Source organism: Octopus sinensis, linkage group LG2 (assembly GCF_006345805.1).
Source record: "Octopus sinensis linkage group LG2, ASM634580v1, whole genome shotgun sequence".
Classification (NCBI taxonomy): Eukaryota; Metazoa; Mollusca; class Cephalopoda; order Octopoda; family Octopodidae; genus Octopus; species Octopus sinensis.
Window position 1 is genome coordinate 9,112,376 of NC_042998.1, and position 21,098 is coordinate 9,133,473.

The following is a 21,098-nucleotide window of genomic DNA, read 5'->3' on the forward strand; positions in this document are numbered from 1 at the left end:
GACATCTCAAAAGTAAATAGACATTGTCGACAGCGATTTGTGCTGGACAGAACACATTGCTAAAATTGCCAAGAAGGCTGAAGGTGTCTTGGCATCACTTACCAAGTCCTTTGTGAGCTGCTCTCCGGCTATCTATCTGTGGCTTTATATAGCTATGGTATGGCCTCACCTGGAATTGGCATCACCGATGTCGAACCACTATCTTGCCCAGGATATTAATCATCTGGAAACCGTTCAGCGACGTGCAACCAAGAGAATACCCTCCATCAGGCATTTGCCATATTCTGAACGCCTTACTTCCCTGGGCATGGATACATTGAAACTCTGATGTCTGGCAGCTGACTTGGCAGACACCCATAAAATTATCAACCATCTTACAAACAATAACTCTGAGCACTTTTTCAAACTCCACCTGTCTAACACCCATGAACATGTTTACAAAGTCAGAAAACAGCACAGCTCCCATGACTTTCAGAAGCATTTTTTCCTGCTAAGAGTTGCTGAAGCATGGAACAAACTGCTGGCATCAGTTGTTAGTTGTCGGAGCACTGCATCCTTCAAAACTTCCATCCTTCCTGAGATTCGCCAACACTACACCTGATTTTCTCCCCTCCACATAAACGCAAGCATGTATCTGACTCAAATACTGTTCCCTTTCCAGACATTTGTACATTACTGCATATGCTTTATACGCACTTTTGACGAGTTGTGGTGCACCTGAGCGCTGTATACAATAATTTCATTGTTATATTTTTTCCAGAAAGATTTCTATATGATGTTCTCAAATATTTAATCTAGTATTTAGTAGACATACCATGTGCAGTGTTTTGGTAATTTAACCACTTGGACATCTGACATGGTGGCAGCTGCTACCCAATAATTTGTTTGAGGTAAGCCGCCAATTAACACTACCAGCCATTGTATGATGATGAGAATATCATAAGAAAGACAGTCTCTCTTATCAACACACATCATACCTTGTCTGGTTTCTGTGACTGAAGGGGAGATAACTGTGGTGCATGCAGGAGATTTGAAACAAGGACACCTACCTTCTCTTCGCCAGCGCAGACCTCTCCAGTGGTAATGCACCCTTCCGCGTGGCCCGACCTGAACGCTAGAAATAGCAGCTGCTTTTCCCCTACCTTGACAAAGAACTCACACATCCGACTCTGTCCGCTACCCTGATCAAAGAAGGACCAATCCTGCCCTGCCTGTGCACGTGTCACTCCTTCCCCTTCCTCTTCCGGTCAGCCCCAAGTTCCAGTCAGCTCCCCAGCTGCTGACATCATCCCACAATAACCACTCTGAAATGTTTACATCTCACAGTCTGGGTAGGTGGCTCTGTCAGCTGATTTTAGTGTATTTATATCATTTGTCCGCAGTGAGACATTTTCTCCATGACAAAACATAGTGAATGTTTTTTTTTATTTTTACAGGTTTGAATATGCTCAAAGCATCTTTGAACTGGTAATAACCTTACATACTAATGGGTAGTTAGTTAGTTAGTTAATTTTTTGGCTCAAAAAGCAAAAAGCAAGGCCATGTAGGGGGACATGGAGTTATGTACAGGGTGGTGTTCATGTAAAGAGTTCAGGCCACTTGTGGTCAAGGGAGACTTTGAACCGAACGGTCGTCGGCATCTTCACCATCTCGTCCGGCAGCTTGTTCCACAGTAGTGTCCACACAGACAAAAAGACATAATGAGAGGTGCCTATTTACTTTTGAGCTGTCTTTGTATAGGCACATTATGACCAAATGGTTAAAAAGTTCACTTAAGAATTATGAGATCTCAGGTTTGACCTCACCTCATGTTGCCATGTTTATTATAAAGACTGATAAGAAAATATTAGATCTACATATTGTCTAATTATTATCAGCACATGTTCCACTCTGCACTTAGAAATATTTTCTTGTCATTTGCTAGTTTATATGTCTCTTATAAATATAAAAATATTAACATTTATATTAATATGTGAACTACTTCCTCTCATACTCTCTTTCTCTCTGTCTCTCTGCATGTCCATCACTCTCTCTCTCTCTCTCTCTCTCTCTCTTTCTTTCTCTTTCTCAACAAATGCACATGTCCACACACTCACACACACATATACATACACACACACACACACAAACACATATACACACATATATGCAATAGAAAGCTGACTGAAAAATGGAAGATTTTTTTCTTTTTTTCTGAAGAATTTCTGGAAGAAAAAAAAAAATTAATAAAGATAAATGTTAAAGACTGTAATACGTATTTGTGAAATTAATATTGCTTTTGTTTTTTGTATTTTTTTTTTTTTTTTTAGTTTTAGCTTTTATTATTTCAAAAACATCCACAAAATATAAAATAAACAGAATAATTCAGACTGAAACTCAATTGATTATTTTACGAAATCTTTTTTTTATCTCCATCAAAATTATCAAAATTATAAACTTTGAGAAATATTCAAGTTATAAAACTGAAATATATTGGAAGAATTATAACATATTTCCATGAAGCAAACCAGCTTCATAGATCAAAAAATTTAAGTATAAATGTAATAAAATATAGATTATGATTACATTCTGTCATTATATGATCTGTGTAAATTCTCCATGACAAGACACAGTGAATAGTGAATTTGTTGGTGTAAAGTCATCTTTTTCTCATATTTATTATTAACTACAATTTCCTGCATCGGGAAATGAGTCATAAATTTGTGGTACTCTCACTAAAACCAACTCTGGTACATGAAAGATAGTTATTTTGTTAACCCTGCTTAATAAAAATATAAACTCAGAACATACAAGGATGGAACTAAATACTGTCTTACAATTATTTCTGCCACCCACTACTGATTATTAATTGATTGAATAGGCACATGTGTGGCTGAGTAGTAAGAAGTTTGCTTTCCAATCACATGGTTTCAGGTTCAGTCCTGCTGCATGGCACTTGCACTTTAGGCAGGTATCTTCTGCTACAGCCCTGGGCTGACCAAAGCCTTATGGGTGAATTCAGTAAATTGAAACAAAAGAAGCCTACCTGTCATATGTGTGTGTGTGTTTGTGTGCATGTGTGTGTTACTGTCTCCTTTCCTTGATATTGTGTGACAGTTGTAAACAAGTGTCACCATCACACAAATGGTGACCTTCATGTTCAGTCTTCCATGGAAACACGTCTGGTCACAGGGAAATATTTCTTTGCCTGAAAAGAGGTGAGGGTTGGCAGCACGAAGGGCATCCAGCTATAGCAAAAATATGCCTCAACAAATTTCATCTGACCCATGCAGGTATGGAAAAGTGGACGTTAAAATGATGATGATGATGATGATGACAATAACAACAACTGCAGTAACAATGTGAACATTGATGATGATCTGCTACTAAGATTCATAATACAAGAAGAATGAGATTACATCATAATCTTGTCTTCCCCAGAAGTATTAACAAATGTATAACACAATTTCAAGTGCAAATTGAAACCAGGATGAAACCAGGATGATTAATTAAGAATTTGCCACGAGACACACTTATTACTCATTGGTAATATTTACTGACTGAGTGACAATTTTAATAGCTTCTCTACTTAAATTCTACTTGTGCACATCTTTATATATAAAAGTGAAGTTGTGTGTCTGTCTCCTACGATTTAGATTCCTAACTACTCCCACATTTTGTGGTGCAGTGTAACTAAAAGCGGGTATCTTATAGTCGTGATTCATATTGAGCCCTCCTGGGTATTAGCACGCGTCTACGATGAGTCTACGATTTTAAAAATAATTTACCATCATTTTTTCCCATTTTTAATGTTTTTTTCGCTATTATATAAGGGAAGTAACTCTCTAAAAATGTCTACGATGAGTCAACGATTTTAAAAAAAATTTACCATCATTTTTTTTACATTTTTAATGCATTTTTTTGCTATCTTTTGGCTATAACTCTCTAAAAATGCTTATATAGTTATTTCCCTTACAAACCCGAGCAACGCCAGGCGATACTGCTAGTTGGTAATATATATTGACTGAGTGACAATTTTAATAGCTTCTCTACTTAAATTCTACTTGTGCACATTTCTGATATTAATAACCAAAGTATGTTGAATTTTTTTGAACTTTTTTTTTACATGCCACATATTAAATCTTGATCTGTTTTTAGTAGAAGTCAATTCAATTTGAGATTCTCTCTTTTTACTCTTACTCTTTTACTTCTTTCAGTCATTTGACTGTGGTCATGCTGGAACACTGCCTTTAGTTGAGCAAATCGACTCCAGGACTTATTCTTTGTAAGCCTAGTACTTATTCCATCGGTCTCTTTTGCCAAACTGCTAAGTTACGGGGGACGTAAACACACCAGCATCGGTTGTCAAGCGATGTTGGGGTGAACAAACAGAAACGACATAAACATATACACTCACATACATATACATATATATGACGGGCTTCTTTCAGTTTCCATCTACCAAATCCACTCACAAGGCTTTGGTCAGCCCGAGGGTATAGTAGAAGACACTTGCCCAGGGTGCTACGCAGTGGGACTGAACCCGGAACCATGTGGTTGGTAAGAAAGCTACTTACCACACAGCCACATTATCCAAGAAGTAGTATTCATCCTTACCATTTCACCATTACCAGGGCTGTCAAAACAGCATTATAGGACCCAAAGTAAAGCAAAATCTTTGGGTTCTACAGTCACAGCATAGATTAGCATTGGGCCCCTGAGACCCTGAGAGGAATGTCCAGTGTATTCCACACTTTAAGATAAAACTGGTCATTATCACTACTGCTTACTTGATTGGTCTAGCTTCTCTGATTTTTTCTATTACTAGCACTCTCAAAATGACTATTGCCATCATCATCATCATCATCATCATCATCATCATCAATACAGACTGTTGTTCACATGAAGAGGTCAACTAAATTTTGTAACATTCAACAGTGAGATTCTCGTTCAAATCAGTCGACCAATCACTTTTGCCCAGACTCAATCCTCATTCTTTAATACATGTTCCTTTAATGGAAGATCGAATCAGGATAGTTGGAGACATCATTCCTACATTGCTACACAATTCCTTGCTGATTCGCTAACAAACTTAGAATAAAGATATAAAATACAATTCCTCATGTGTGTTGAGCATGTTTGTAACTTTTCAGGAACAAACCTGCCAACTGGAATGTAGAATATTGCCCTTTTGTTTTTGCTTTGCTTTGTTTTGTGCTCCCCTCCCCTCCCCACCACCACCACCACCAATTCAGTTGTTCATTAGCCCTTCCCTAGATTGTATTTCCCTTCACAGCCCCAAATACTATTTGATAGCAACTTTGGTAAGTTTAGATAATTCTTTACTGCATAACTTCTGTAAGGAACTCATGGAATTGTGAAATGATAAGCAAAAATGCTGGAACCTGCTTAAATAAGTTCATAAATCTGTTATAAATAAAATTTTTTTTAAAAATCAAAAACCTTGAACAATACAAACAAACAATAAATAAAGCAAAATAGTATATAAATATATATATATATATATATATAGCTTTTTCATGTATTTATAAAAGAATGTGTGATTTGAAAGTGACAGAAAACTAAAAATAAATAACAATTTTCAACTCTGTTGAATAATCCATTATTCCACATCAGTGCTTTGGTTACAATTCATTTGGAAGACTGGGTATAGCTGGTCTGTTATAATCTAATTTAAAATGTATTATTTTAGGAAGTAGCTTAACCCAAGCAATATAGCAGTATCAGTGAAAATATATAATGCAGTTATTTTCAGTTTTTTTGTGAAGGTATAACTGCAATCGCCTTTCACAAAGGAAAAAAAAATAAAAACAAAACATCTTTATAACATGGTTCAGTTTCTGTCAGCTCTTTGGCAAAATAAAATGTTTAGTGCATCACAGTGTATCATTAATACACTAAATTTGATTTTCACTGGACTTGCATTCAGAAATATGATGTATGAGACTATGAAATAAATACTCTGTGAGGCAAATGTAGCCTAGGCAGATTCAGACATAATTGAAACATTTTAATTAATATTCGTATAAATATAGCATGTTACATGAACATGAATAAGATGATAAATGAATGTGTATAGATGTGTGAGTGAAGGTACATGGCTCAGTGGTTAGAGCGTCGAGCTTACGATCGTGAGGTTGTGAGCTCAAATCCCGGACCGGGCTGCGTGTTGTGTTCTTGAGTAAGACACTTTATTTCACGTTGCTCCAGTTCAGTCAGCTGTAGAAATGAATAGTGACATCACAGGTGCCAAGCTGTATCGGCCCCTTTGCCTTTCCCTTGGATAACACTGGTAGCGTGGAGAGGGGAGGCCAGTATGCATGGGCGACTGCTGGTCTTCCATAAACAACCTTGCCCAGACATGTGACTAGGAGGGTAACTTTCTAGGTGCAATCCCATGGTCAGTGTCGTGACCAAAGGAGGTCCCAGATCCCAGATGGATGTGTGACAACAAGCACATATCATGGTTACTTTGGGACTTTAGAAGTGATTTAACCCTGTAGCGTTCAGATTATTCAGCAGTTAAATATGTTTATTTATGTAGCGTCAACGAGTGTCAGCGGGCAACTGACTGTCTTGTCAAAAAAAAAAAAAAATTTTAAGGGAAATATTTGACAAGACAGTCAGTCGCCCGCTGACACTTGTTGACGCTACATCAAAGAGGCCAGGGAACAGAAGAAAGAAGACAGAAGACATACACTCAACACCAGAGCTGAAGACACCTCCGAAAGGGGGGGCCCCGCCATGTCAAAACAGTAGAGGAGTAGGGGCCGAAACTAGACGTGGTTCCTCCTGATGATGTCTTGAGCTAAATGGATCCTATAAAGGAGCTGTTGTGGTAGCAGACCACGAAACACGGTTGAAATTCCCCATTGGTTTGAATTAACCATGCAGTATCTCGTAGCTTCAAGATTTTAATGATGTGATTGTTTATTTTTAGAATGACATTGTAGGGTAAGTGTGAGAGGCCAAATACGGCCAGTTTGAACATAAAACAGGTGAGATATTAGGGCTGGATATGGTTGGCTTAAATACTAAAGGGTTAAAGACTGCATAGGTCAATACTCTCAATGTTCATAAATACATCTGTGGTTGATAAAATAATTAATATGCTTGCTTAAAATATATACAATACATATATATATATATATATATGAACATGGCTTTATATATAAATATTTAAAGTCATGCTCAAATGCACCTCTACTATGGTTTGATTGTCTAGCTTAAAGGCAATAACTTTATTTGTAAATATACATTTATTAATGTATAAGTTCCCATTGTGTATTTTATATGCATGTAAAAAAACAAGAACACATACCTTGGTAAACGGGCATATGAAAAATGCAATTTTGTGTGGAAGATAGTCATTTCATTCAACGAAATTTTGAATGAGAAAAGAGCAACACAGAGCAAATTATATTACTGTATGTTCAGTTTACTTGCTCACTGTCAGTGTTATAAACTAATGAAATGTGCTGTGCTACCATAAAATATATGGTCAATGATATCACATAAGAACTACCATTTTCCTTATCTGACTGATTTCTTTCCGCAGTAACTGTTCCATAAGCAAGCATTTGCCATCTACTATTTTATCCATGTTGCTAAGTCCTTCATGAACAGCCAGAAATCCGCTCCGACACTCTTCTTTCCAATGGTCCATGTTCTTCTGGAGTTGCTTATAGACAGTGTTTAATTGATCTTTCATAGACTGAAGAGATATGGACAAAAACAAAATGCTGATTTGGTAAGGTTGATTAATATCAAAGTGCGGTTATTTTGTTAAAAACATTTTTATATCAACTCTACTTCAAACATGGATTAGTCTTGCCAGTTCATAAGTATTATTTAAACATAAATCATTAGCTAGCTTGCTTACCAACCACATGGTCCCGGGTTCAGTCCCACTGTGTGGCATCTTGGGCAAGTGTCTTCTACTATAACCTCGGGCCAACCAAAGCCTTGTGAGTGAATTTGGTAGACGGAAACTGAAAGAAGCCTGTCGTATATATGTATGTATATATATATATGTGTGTGTGTGTGTGTGTGTGTGTGTGTGTGTGGTGTGTGTGTGTGTGTGTGTGTGTGTTTGTGAGTCTGTGTTTGTCCCCCCAACATCGCTTGACAACTGATGCTGGTGTGTTTACGTCCCCGTAACTTAGCGGTTCGGCAAAAAGAGACCGATAGAATAAGTACTAGGCTTCCAAAGAATAAGTCCTGGGGTCGATTTGCCCGACTAAAAAGGCGGTGCTCCAGCATGGCTGCAGTCAAATGACTGAAACGAGTAAGAGAGTAAACAGTGATTAAGCATGTAGGATAGATTTTGGCTAGTTAAACTATCAGACTTTATGTCTAATGATTCCAACAAGGAAGGAATTTGTGGTGAGAACAAAGAGAAGAAATTACAACAGAAATGTAGTATATTGATTATAAATAGTCAGAATTAAAAAGTAATTACTAAACTGAGAAAGTAGGAATTAGTAGATAAAATGTTCGAAAATGGGGATAAGAAAACAAGCATTTCCTTAAACATACCAAAGTTTGTATGGATACTCTTACTCTTTTACTCTTTTATTTGTTTCAGTCATTTGACTGCGGCCATGTTGGAGCACCGCCTTTAGTTGAGCAAATCGACCCCGGGACTTATTCTTTGTAAGCCCAGTACTTATTCTATCGGTCTTTTTTGCCGAACCGCTAAGTGACGGGGACGTAAACACACCAGCATCGGTTGTCAAGCAAATGCTAGGGGGACAAACACACATACGCATATATATATATATATATACATATATACGACAGGCTTCTTTCAGTTTCTGTCTACCAAATCCACTCACAAGGCATTGGTCGGCCCAGGGCTATAGCAGAAGACACTTGCCCAAGATGCCACGCAGTGGGACTGAACCCAGAACCATGGTTAGCAAGCTACTTACCACCCAGCCACTCCTGCGCCTAATACTGTAAAATGTAAAAAAATACTATAATGTATCATCACTCTTTAATACGGTGATTTTGATAGGATTTGAAACCCTACTCTATGGATCAGTAGCCCAGCACCTTAACCTCTCAACCACTACAAAATGAGATACTATCAGAATATTACAACAGCTTATTCTGGTAGAAATAGTACAATTTTTAGAAGAATGAATTTTATTTAAAATTCCTTATAGAGAACAAGGATACAGCCAAGCACTAATTTGTTCTAAGGGCTACTAAAGCCTATGTAGTTTTGTTCTATGTGTAAGAAGGAATAATTAGGAAACTCAATATTTTGTAATACTTGAGTGCATAGAAGTGCTGCCGAAACAAAAAAACATTGACTAGGAAGCAAAACTTTAAGTATTCTCACAACATTTGAGGATGAGGTAAAGATTAAGGATTACTCATAAAGAGTACAACATAAATTTTCTGACTTGGTTGAAATTAGATATGCTGATGAAGTGAAATATGTCATAATGACTAAAGATAGGAAGGGAGTAGAAGTTTAAAAAAAAAAGAAACTAGAACTTCTGTGAGAAACAACAAATTTCTTGAACTAATGAGAAAGGCACAGGAGTGGCTGTGTGGTAAGTAGCTTGCTAACCAACCACATGGTTCAGGGTTCAGCCCCACTGCGTGGCATCTTGGGCAAGTGTTTTCTGCTATAGCCCCGGGCCGACCAATGCCTTGTGAGTGGATTTGGTAGACGGAAACTGAAAGAAGCCTGTTGTATATATGTATATATATATGTGTATGTGTATGTTTGTGTGTCTGTGTTTGTCCCCCTAGCATTGCTTGACAACCAATGCTGGTGTGTTTATGTCCCCGTTACTTAGCGGTTCGGCAAAAGAGATCGATAGAATAAGTACTGGGCTTACAAAGAATAAGTCCCGGGGTCAATTTGCTCGACTAAAGGCGGTGCTCCAGCATGGCTGCAGTCAAAATGACTGAAACAAGTAAAAGAGTAAAAGAGAGAGAGTCTCTATGGGAACAGCAGTCAAATATGCCTCAAATTAAACGCTACCATTTTAAAATAAATGATGTTTTGAAGTAAAAACATTGAGTATGAACTCAAAGGAAGTGAAATGATTGCAAAGAAAGAAACAAGGTGAATGAGTTTCATTGAGTGTGCAATGCAATCCACAAGAAGGGTTAGGAGCAAATAAACCCAAGACTGCTACAGATATCTGATGCCGAGAAATAGTATCTTCTGAAAATGTGTCACGAATAACCTTGAGGTTCACAAAGAAGACAATACGAGACTAAGGCAATGCAAGAGACGCAATGAAATCCTGTTCGACTCATACCATATTAAAAACAAACATAGAAACAGAAAGATGATATCCCTTTATAATAATTCCAAATAAAAAAAACACATTACTATTTTCTTTTTTATTTTCATTTTTTTTCCATTTTTTTTCTTACATTTTTTTTTTTTTCATTTTTCTTTTCTCTTTTTTTGTGAGCATGGAAAGCTTCAAAAGAAAATCAAGAATAAAAAGATTCTGTGAAGAATCTCTTGAAATCTCACTTTACTGCATAAATACATACTGAAGTGGAACACTTTGGAAAAAGTAAATATTTGTGATTATTATGCTGTAATATTTAAATGATAAGGAATTGGTTTCTATATTTGAAATATAAGTTTGTGCAGTGTTGCAAAACAAATGTAAAATGGTAGCAGAAACAGTCTGGCGATGATTGTACCACATAAACTACCAGATTAAAGAACGGAATTCCAATAAAATGAACAAAAGAGGCAGTTTGTAATGAAAGTAGCAGAACAAGTTTTGGTTTTGAGGAGAGAATTTTAATATACTTGAAGTAAGAACATATTGGAACCTCTCTAGACACTAGACTACATGGTAATACAACAAATTGGTTATTTACAATGTTGATTTTGGATGGAAGCACTCCGTCGGTTATGACGATGAGGGTTCCGGTTGATCCGATCAACAGAACAGCCTGCTCGTGAAATTAACGTGTAAGTGGCTCAGCACTCCACAGACACGTGTACCCTTAACGTAGTTCTCAGGGATATTCAGCGTGACACAGAGAGTGACAAGGCCGGCCCTTTGAAATACAGGTACAACAGAAACAGGAAGTAAGAGTGAGAGAATGTTGTGGTGAAAGAGTACAGCAGGGATCACCACCATCCCCTGCCGGAGCCTCGTGGAGCTTTAGGTGTTTTCGCTCAATAAATACTCACAACGCCCGGTCTGGGAATCGAAACCGCGATCCTACAACCGCGAGTCCGCTGCCCTAACCACTGGGCCATTGCGCCTCCACTACAATGTTGATTTTATATGAACTAACACATATGTGTTATTTCATACACACACATACACACACACACAGACAGATGGACAGGCGGGTAGGTGGGTAAATAGTTGCTTGATTTAGTAGCCAAATCTCTGCCTAATCACACCATACTGCCTTGAAAAGAGGACACTTTAGATAATGTCATCCTAGATATGCAATGCCCAAGAGGAGAAAGGGAAGGTCATGGCTGGAATGTTTTTAATGATTGGCACCATCCATTCATAGTTGACCTAAGGTTAAACAACAACAGCAACAAAATCATATATCTATACTAGACTGGTTTCTGTGCCTGTGGCACATAAAAAGCACCATCCGAACATGGTTGATGCCAGCGCCGCCTTGGCTGCCTTCCGTGCCAGTGGAACATAAAAAGCACCATCCGAACGTGGCCGATGCCAGCGCCGCCTTAGCTGGCTTCCGTGCCGGTGGCACGTTAAAAGCACCAACCGATCGTGGCCGATGCCAGACCCCCCTGGCACCTGTGCAGGTGGCACATAAAAAGCACCCACTACACTCACGGAGTGGTTGGCGTTAGGAAGGGCATCCAGCTGTAGAAACACTGCCAAATCAGACTGGAGCCTGGTGCAGCCCTGGCTTCCCAGACCCTGGTCGAACCATCCAACCCATGCTAGCATGGAGAACGGATGTTAAACGATGATGATGATGATGATGATGATGATGATGATGATACTATACTTCAAAACACTATAACTTCGCAGTAGACTTTGTTGACTGTTACATCACACTACAACAGTGACCTGCAACCAGTATGCCATGAGACGATGCTAGGTGTGCCGCAGTGTAACCTGAATCTAACTTTCCCCTCTATATTTTTGGTTATATTTTTACTTCGGGTGTGCCAACGAAATTTTGAAAAGAGTACACGTGTACCTCAAGTGAAAAAGGGTTGCGGAGCACAGCCCTATAATAAACTGCAATAAACTATACTGACTCTTTTACTTGTTTCAGTCATTTGACTGTGGCCATGCTGGAGCACAGCCTTTAGTCGAGCAAATTGACCCCAGGACTTATTCTTTGTAAGCCTAGAACTTATCCTATCGGTCTCTTTTGCCAAACCGGTAAGTTATGGGGACGTAAACACACCACCATCAGTTGTCAAGCGATGTTGGGGGGACAAACACACACTCACAAACACACACACACATACATTTATATATTATATATATATATAATATATATATATATATATATATATATATATATATATATATATATATATATAGATAGATAGATAGTTAGATAGATAGATAGATAGATAGATAGATAGATACATACATACATACATACATATATATGAAGGGCTTCTTTCAGTTTGTCTACCAAATCCACTCACAAGGCTTTGGTCGGTCCGAGGCTATAGTACAAGAAACTTGCCCAAGGTGCCACACAGTGGGACTGAACCCGGAACTATGTGGTTCATAAGCAAGCTACTTACCACACAGCCACTCCTGCGCCGATAACTGTTCATCTTATACCTATTTCTTTACTACCCACAAGGGGCTAAACACAGAGGGGACAAACAACGACAGACAAACGGACTAAGTCGATTACATCGACCCCAGTGCATAAATGGTACTTAATTTATCGACCCCGAAAGGATGAAAGGCAAAGTCGACCTCGGCGGAATTTGAACTCAGAACGTAACAGCAGACGAAATGCGGCTACGCATGTCGCCCGGCGTGCTAACGTTTCTACCACCATAACATTCTACAGAATAATATAGTACGCTATTTTGACTGTTATATTATACTACAGTACATCTCAACACATTACAGAACAATATGTTGACTGTGAAAACTTATATTGTGACACTCTGCTGTATTTAGTAATAAATAAATAAACAAGTGAATGAAAAAAAGAAAAAAGAAAAAAACTTTAATATTATTATGCGTCACTTCTTATTAACCTAGAAAAATTACGATAACAGCAACTTTCTGCAATCACAAAACAACATGCAAGGAAACAATATTTCAATTATTAAAAGGTAAAAATACATTTCTCTTATTGTTTCATCATTCGTACATCACTAAGGAAGTTGGCAGTAAAGAATGATAACTGCAAGTTGAATTATTTGTGAGAAAGAATTGACAAACTGTGAGTTTCACTCATCTATCAAAATCTATTACTTCAGCCCCGTGCAGCATGGGGCCATCAACAACTTTTTTACACTCTTTACTCTTTTACTTCTTTCAGTCATTTGACTGCGGCCATGCTGGAACACCACCTTTAGTCGAGCAAATCGACCCTAGGACTTATTCTTTGGAAGCCTAGTACTTATTCTATCAGTCTCTTTTGCCGAACTACTAAGTTACGGGGACGTAAACACACCAGCATCGGTTGTCAAGCGATGTTGGGGGACAAACACAGATACACAAACATATACACACACATACATACATACATATATATATATACATATATACGACAGGCTTCTTTCAGTTTCCATCTACCAAATCCTCTCACAAGGCTTTGGTCAGCCCGAGGCTATAGTAGAAGACACTTGCCCAAGGTGCCACGCAGTGGGACTGAACCCAGAACAATGTGGTTGGTAAGCAAGCTACCTACCACACAGCCGCTCCTGCGCCTGTTTTCAACTCCAAGCTATCTTTTTGCTTCTTTCCAGTTTGATCCTGGTACTTTTGGCCTTGCAACTTCCTTTCAAATTTTGCTGCACCACATCATATGTTTTTCTGAATGGAGGTCTTCCCCTCTCAGGTCTTGTTGGTTGTTGTGAATTATCCCCAATGCTTTTATAACTTTACTTTTTCTAAGGTAGGAGTAGTTGGCCTAATATAAACTCATTTTTACCTCTGGTTAGAGGTTGTCCTGCAACAAGGACTGGGCCTATTGGTGGCCATCTGGTTTCTGCCATGGGTGGAAAACAAAAACAACTGGAGAAGCTTTACAAAATAATTGATTACCATCTTGGTTGTTTGTGTTTTTCTCCATGCTGCTGGCCGTCCACATTGCTATATTGATGTAAGTTGAACAAACCACCAGATAATTTCTTCCAATGTTCAATGAAAACAATTTCTGTTCAATGGAAACAATTTTCATAGATTGAGACTCGTGGTTACTCCTATCTAGTCAGGCCTGCGGCATCATAACAAAGTGAGACTGCGTTGCAATATACAGATGCTTGAATACACAATAATCATAAAATTTTAATTATCATCATGAGAATACAGCAGTGTTGAAGTGATGGAGCTGTTAAAACACCAGACAGATTGGCTTCTGGTGTTCTAACTCTATCTACAGCGAGTTCAAATTCTGCCAAGGTTAAATTTGCCGTTCATACTTTCAAGGCTGATATAACAGTAATAATATCCAGGGTGATGGACAGGTAAAACTATGGGAACATTGGGCCAGATGCTCTCTGTGCTCTAAGTTCAAATCCAGCAACGGTGTTCTTGGGTGGTAGACTTACCTAGTGGTCTGGTTTAACACCACCACCTTCCACCTTGGGTACTCTTTAGCAGAGTCTACTCCATTGCAAGCATTTGAGCATTTAAATATACTTTCTTCCCTCCTTCCATACAATGAGTCATTCGCACTGCCTTACTTCTAACAAGTATCTATAAGGTTACAAAAGTCACTACAAGGTGGCAAATAAAAGAGAAAAGCACTCATGACAGCCAAACACAGACCATCAAGGAAATTAACAACATAACTGGATTGAATTTGAATTACCCACGTGTTTAAACTCATCCAATGATTTCTCATTAGAGCTTAACTTTTTTTCAAAGTTTTTAAACTGTTGTTCAATCTCTTGCTGTTTCTGAAGCCATTTTTCTTCAATTGTGTACTAGAAAAGACAAAGCAAAAGTGTCAATTACAAGGGAATATTTTAATTATGTAAGATGAACTTATAACAAATATAATGAGTTTAAGGTACTGAATTGTTGATCATATGGCCAAGAGTTCAAACTTTAGAATAATCATGGTTTTGAGTCCCTAGGCAAAATGGTCTATGACCTTGCCGCATTTCTACTTTAAATGTTCATGTTTCACTGCCAAATAATATTTTACATCTTGGACATATGTTACATTCATCACATATATTACATGCATTAATAAAAAGCTTTTAATTGGTCATTCAATCTGCTAGAAGTAGCAGCAAAGAACATAGTACTAGATCCTTCATCTTCTGGCATACAAGTATATATTGTAAATATGTAAACATTGAAACATCATCCCTATCTTTCCAATCCAGCTGCATTTCATATGGGATTTTAGTCCTCCAAAGTTGACTTCGTGTATGAGTTAATCTATCTTTTTTGGCTGTAAATTTTGGTTTGAAAAATTCAACTTGTATTCAGGAAAACATGATAACCCTAAAATTAAAAATCACAACCTAAATGCCTCTGAACAGAAGCCTACTCAATCAGGTTTGACTTGAGTTTAAAGAACAATATCACACAAAAGAAATCAATTTTATTGTTGAAACAAGAAATAATAGGTTGAAATTATATTGGAAAACAGTAAATTAAGATGCATTTAATTTAATTACTTTGAGGTATACCGATGTCATCATGAACTCCAGGGCTTCTATTGCTTAACACTAGCTTTAGAAATGTTAACAGGATATGAGATGAATCTAAGAAGTAATGACATTACTACCATTTTCCATCTTCTTTCTTCTTGTCTTGAGACAGCATTCACCTGGGGTGGGTTGAGCTGGCTTCATTCAATTTCAATGCTGCATCTCTCACAAACGTCGACCAGGCCTGGGGATTTTGAGGCTAACGACCATATGATCACCAACCACTCCCTATTCCAGCGGCAAACGCCGTGGACATGGGGGCCTAGGTTGGGTTCCAGATCAGCCTTGACCGTCATCAGCCAGGTTTTTCGCCAACCCTGAAGGGGAGCTGGGGCAATTGCTTCGTAGATGAATTCTCGTGGTTGACGACGGAGGGCATGACCCAGCCAATGCAGATGTCTTGTTAGGATGACTTGTCGGAGGGAGGTGATTCTGCACTGGTGTCGCACCGAATTGTTGGAGACAAAGTGATGCCATCGGACATGAAGGATGCGGCGTAGACAGAGGTGATTGAAGGATTTAGTCGCTTAATATCTTCCACCCTCATCGGCCATGACTCACTGCCATAAAGGAGAATCGTTTGCACTAGTGCGAATTTTTCAAACCATTTTTCATTCCTAAGAAGACACCTCCTCTAACTGGTTATTGATGCAATCTGCACCCGATATATATTGCAAGCCAGGGAGCGATCCCCTACCATCTTCAAATTGCTAGAAGATGGTAGAGGTTTTCTCCCTTGCTTGATATAAATATCAGTTGCAGATCGCAATCAATAACCAGCTAGAGGAGACACCCTCTTGGGGTTAAAGAATGGTGGTAACATCAGTTCATACGGAATAGCCATGTTGAAATGGCGACAAACATTACTTCTCAGTGTAATTACTACTTTCATCTCTTATAGAGATTTTCTAACCAGATGAATCTAACATTCCTAGAAAATTTGGTATCTACTGACCATAACTGAGAGGTGTGAAATTAAAAGCCAAGGTCAAACTCACAAAAAAACGTTTCTATTGAAAACAATCGTTCAACCTATCACTTGGTCCTGTAAGACCAAATTCTCTCAACAACTATATGTCTTAACCACTATATCTCCCCAAATCAATGATTCTCTTGTAAGTATCCATGTACAGTGTGGATTTTAAAAATGTAATTTAAGGGTTCAGAAAATCCTTCTTAATGCTAAATATTAAAATTATGAGTAACATGTGATTCTTAATTTTGTGAATAACATAACTTCGTTAGACACAAAGTTCAGGTATGGCTGTATGATTAAGTGGTTTGCTTTGCAACAAAGTGGTTTTATGTTCTGACCCATTGCATAGCACCTCGGGCAAATGTTTCCTACTATAACCCCAGATCAACCAATGCCACATGAGCAAATTTAGTAGACTGAAACTGTAAACAAACTGAACCTTGTGTTTAGGCTCAGGAGTGGCTGTGTGGTAAGTAGCTTGCTAACCAACCACATGGTTCCGGGTTCAGTCCCACTGCATGGCATCTTGGGAAAGTGTCTTCTGCTATAGCCTCGGGTCAACCAAAGCCTTGTGAGTGGATTTGGTAGACGGAAACTGAAAGAAGCCTGTCGTATATATGTATATATATATGTATGTGTGTGTATATGTTTGTGTGTCTGTGTTTGTCCCTCTAGCATTGCTTGACAACCGGTGCTGGTGTGTTTACGTCCCCGTCACTTAGAGGTTCGGCAAAAGAGACCGATAGAATAAGTACTGGGTTTACAAAGAATAAGTCCCGGGGTCAATTTGCTCGACCAAAGGCGGTGCTCCAGCATGGCCGCAGTCAAATGACTGAAACAAGTAAAAGAGTAAAGAGTATGTATGAATGTTGATATTTTGCATATCACTATTTGAGCAAAGAAGAGACGTCAGTGACATTCTTTGTTGACATTATGACTGGTCAATGAAGGTTGATCACAGGAAAAGCCCCCAGCCACAGAATCCTGCTTCAAAATCAATTCCTATCCAAGCCATACCAGCTCAGAAAAATGGACGTCAAATGAACAAATAAATAAATAAACATGATGAATAAAATAAAATAAGCAATAACTTGCTCTGTTTTTTTATAACTTTCAACTAGAAAATATAGTTTTGATCATCTTTGCATGGAAAGTGCTAGAGTCATTGTTTTAAAATTTAATCTCTGATGCACTTTGAAGCCAAAAAGATTTAAGATCATTGTCCAAAATGTATATTTGAAAAATATTTTTGGTTATAAATTTTTTTGGTGTAAAAATATTTTAGATAAAAACAAAGTAATACATATCTTATTGTAATTTAGCCATATGAAAGAGAAGTAGTTAGTTTATTCATCATCATCATCATCATCGTTTAACGTCCGTTTTCCGCGCTAGCAAGGGTTGGATGGTTCGACCAGGGTCTGGGAAGCCAGGGGCTGCACCAGGCTCCAGTCTGATCTGGCAGTGTTTCTAAAGCTGGATGCCCTTCCTAACGCCAACCACTCCGTGAGTGTAGTGGGTGCTTTTTACATGCCACCTGCACAGGTGCCAGGGGAGTCTGGCATCGGCCACGATCGGTTGGTGCTTTTAACGTGCCACCAGCATGGAAGCCAGTCGGGGCGGCGCTGGCATCAGCCACATTCGGATGGTGCCTTTTATGTCCCACCGGCACAGAAGCCAGTCGAGGCGGCACTGGCAACGGCCACGTTTGGATGGTGCTTTTTATGTGCCACCAGCACAGAAGCCAGTCGAGGCGGCGCTGGCATCGGCCACGTTCGGATGGTGCTTTTTATGTGTCACTGGCACAGAAGCCAGTCGAGGCGGCGCTGGCATCGGCCACGTTCGGATGGTGCTTTTTATGTGCCACTGGCACAGAAGCCAGTCGAGGCGGTGCTGGCATCAGCCACGTTCGGATGGTGCTTTTTATGTGCCACCAGCACAGAAGCCTTCCAAGGCGGAGCTGGCATCGGCCACGTTCGGATGGTGCTTTTTATGTGCCACCGGCACAGAAGCCAGTCAAGGCGGTGCTGGCGTCAGCCACGTTCGGATGGTGCTTTTTATGTGCCACCGGCACAGAAGCCAGTCGAGGCGGCACTGGCATCGACCACGTTCAGATGGTGCTTTTTATGTGCCACCAGCACAGAAGCCAGTCGAAGCGGCAAAGACTTTATAAACTGAAAGTGAAATTTGATGTAATTGTTTCTCTTGAACAGAGGAAATGTCATGTATTACCTATCACAAAGGATTTCCTATTATTAGAGTATCTTATATAAAAGCTCATATTTCTAATTGGTGAAAGACTGAATGTAGTGTTTTTTCATGCCTCTTTCAAGTACATCAGTGACTAATGACTAAATGTTGACTATGGTCTCATATTTCATGTTCAAATCCTTGAAGGATTTGATAACAACTTTGAGCTCCAATAATCACAACTTCAAACAGACTATTGTTATACACCACTGGTCACAGTGCACTTCCTCACGTAGTTGTGGATTTTGAAATGACGCTACCCTGCTGGCTGGGCAGATAGTCTAACATTTCCCTTGAATGGAATTCCAGTCCATCACAAGGCTACCCACGTAAACCTGGGTGGAATGGAGCAATGCTCAACAACACAATACACCCCCAGTCTGAGAACTGAAACCACAATCTTGCAATCATAAGTGTATTCACTCCATATATAGGCATAGGAGTGGCTGTGTGGTAAGTAGCTTGCTTACGAACCGCATGGTTCCGGGTTCAGTCCCATTGCATGACACCTTGGGCAAATGTCTTCTGCTATACCCTCGGGCCAACCAAAGCCTTGAGAGTGGATTTGGTAGACGGAAACTGAAAGAAGCCCATCGTATATACATATATATATATATATATGTATATATATATGCTTGTGTGTGTGTATTTGTGTATCTGTGTTTGTCCCACCCAACATCGCTTGACAACCAATGCTGGTGTGTTTACGTCCCTGTAACGTAGCGGGGACATAAACACCCGAGACCGATAGAATAAGTACTGGGCTTACAAAGAATAAGTCCTGGGGTCGATTTGCTCGACTAAAGGCGGTGCTCCAGCATGGCCACAGTCAAATGACTGAAACAAGTAAAAGAGTAAGAGTAAGAATGTATATTATACAGCAATGAAATACCACTGCTGATATGAGAAACCATTATTACTAGGGTTGTACACTGGATTGGTAGACGTTACAAAAACCTGAAACCATAAACCTTAACACTACTGTATCTTTACAACCCTGGGTGTCTACTTTATCATTCGACCCTTCAGGTGCATATGATAAATACCAGTCATGTACTGGGGTTCGGTCAACAACAGATATCACTTCTCCACAACGGTTTGACTTTGTTCCAAACCAAAAAGAATCATAATCATCCAATGACACTATTACTATTATTAGATGGCAAAAGCTGGCGGGATCGTTAGCATGCCGGAGGGGGGGGGAATGCTCAGCTGTATTTTGTCTGTCTTCATGTTCAGAGTTCAAATTCTGCCAAGGTCAACTTTGCCTTTCATCCTTTTGGGGTTGATAAATTAAGTACCAGTGAAACACTGGGGTTGATGTAATCGACTCGTGGATTCCCCCCAAATTTCAGGCTTTGTGCCTATAGTAGAAAGGATTATGAGATGGCAAAGGTGTCAGTGATGACAGCAATGGTGATGATGGTGGGGGAGGGGGCAGGAAGGGAGAGGAGGAGGAGAAAGAGGAGGGTGAAGAGAAGGGAGAGGGGAAGGAGCAAAAGTGAGTTAAGGAGAAGGGATGAGAGACAAGAGGAAGGAAGAGGGGCTGGGAGGGAAGAAAAGAGGGAAGAGACAGAAAGGTAAAGGAGGGAAGAAGGCAGAAAAGATGAGGAAGGAGGAGAGAAAGAGGAGGAAGGGGGAAGAGGAGATGAAGAAGTGGGGAGGAAAAATGAGGAGGGAGCAGGATGGAGAACAAGAAGGATGAGGAGAGGAACAGGATGGAGGAAGAGGAGGTGAACTGGAGGATGAAAAAGAGAATTAGGAGGAAGGGGATGAGGTGAATTAGGAGGAAGAGGAAGAGAGTAAGGAGGAGAAGGTAGAGGAGGTAGAGACACTGGGGACGCATTTGATTTCCAGCTGTCACTCATGAAAACGAAACATTTCTTTTACGTATAACTCAGGCATGCATTGTAAGCCTTGTTGCATTCATGCAGGAAATGCCACAAATATATACACTTAGGCATACCTAAACACATCTCTCATAGAAAAATATAAAGCTGAATAGGT

At 39.3% G+C, this 21,098-nt stretch overlaps 1 protein-coding gene across 1 annotated transcript in view; it reads right to left on the reverse strand.

The window, feature by feature from the left end:
- Positions 1–6,950: 6,950 nt before the first annotated feature.
- The window catches only part of LOC115232377 (protein FAM81A-like), a 170,187-nt gene continuing 156,039 nt past the window's right edge, over positions 6,951–21,098 (reverse strand). The window contains exons 5-6 of the mRNA XM_036511460.1: positions 15,017–15,127; positions 6,951–7,714 (exon numbers count right to left, since the gene is read on the reverse strand). Coding sequence (XP_036367353.1) covers positions 7,511–7,714; positions 15,017–15,127 — 315 coding nt within the window. The 3' untranslated portion in view covers positions 6,951–7,510. The remainder of the gene's footprint in view (positions 7,715–15,016; positions 15,128–21,098) is intronic.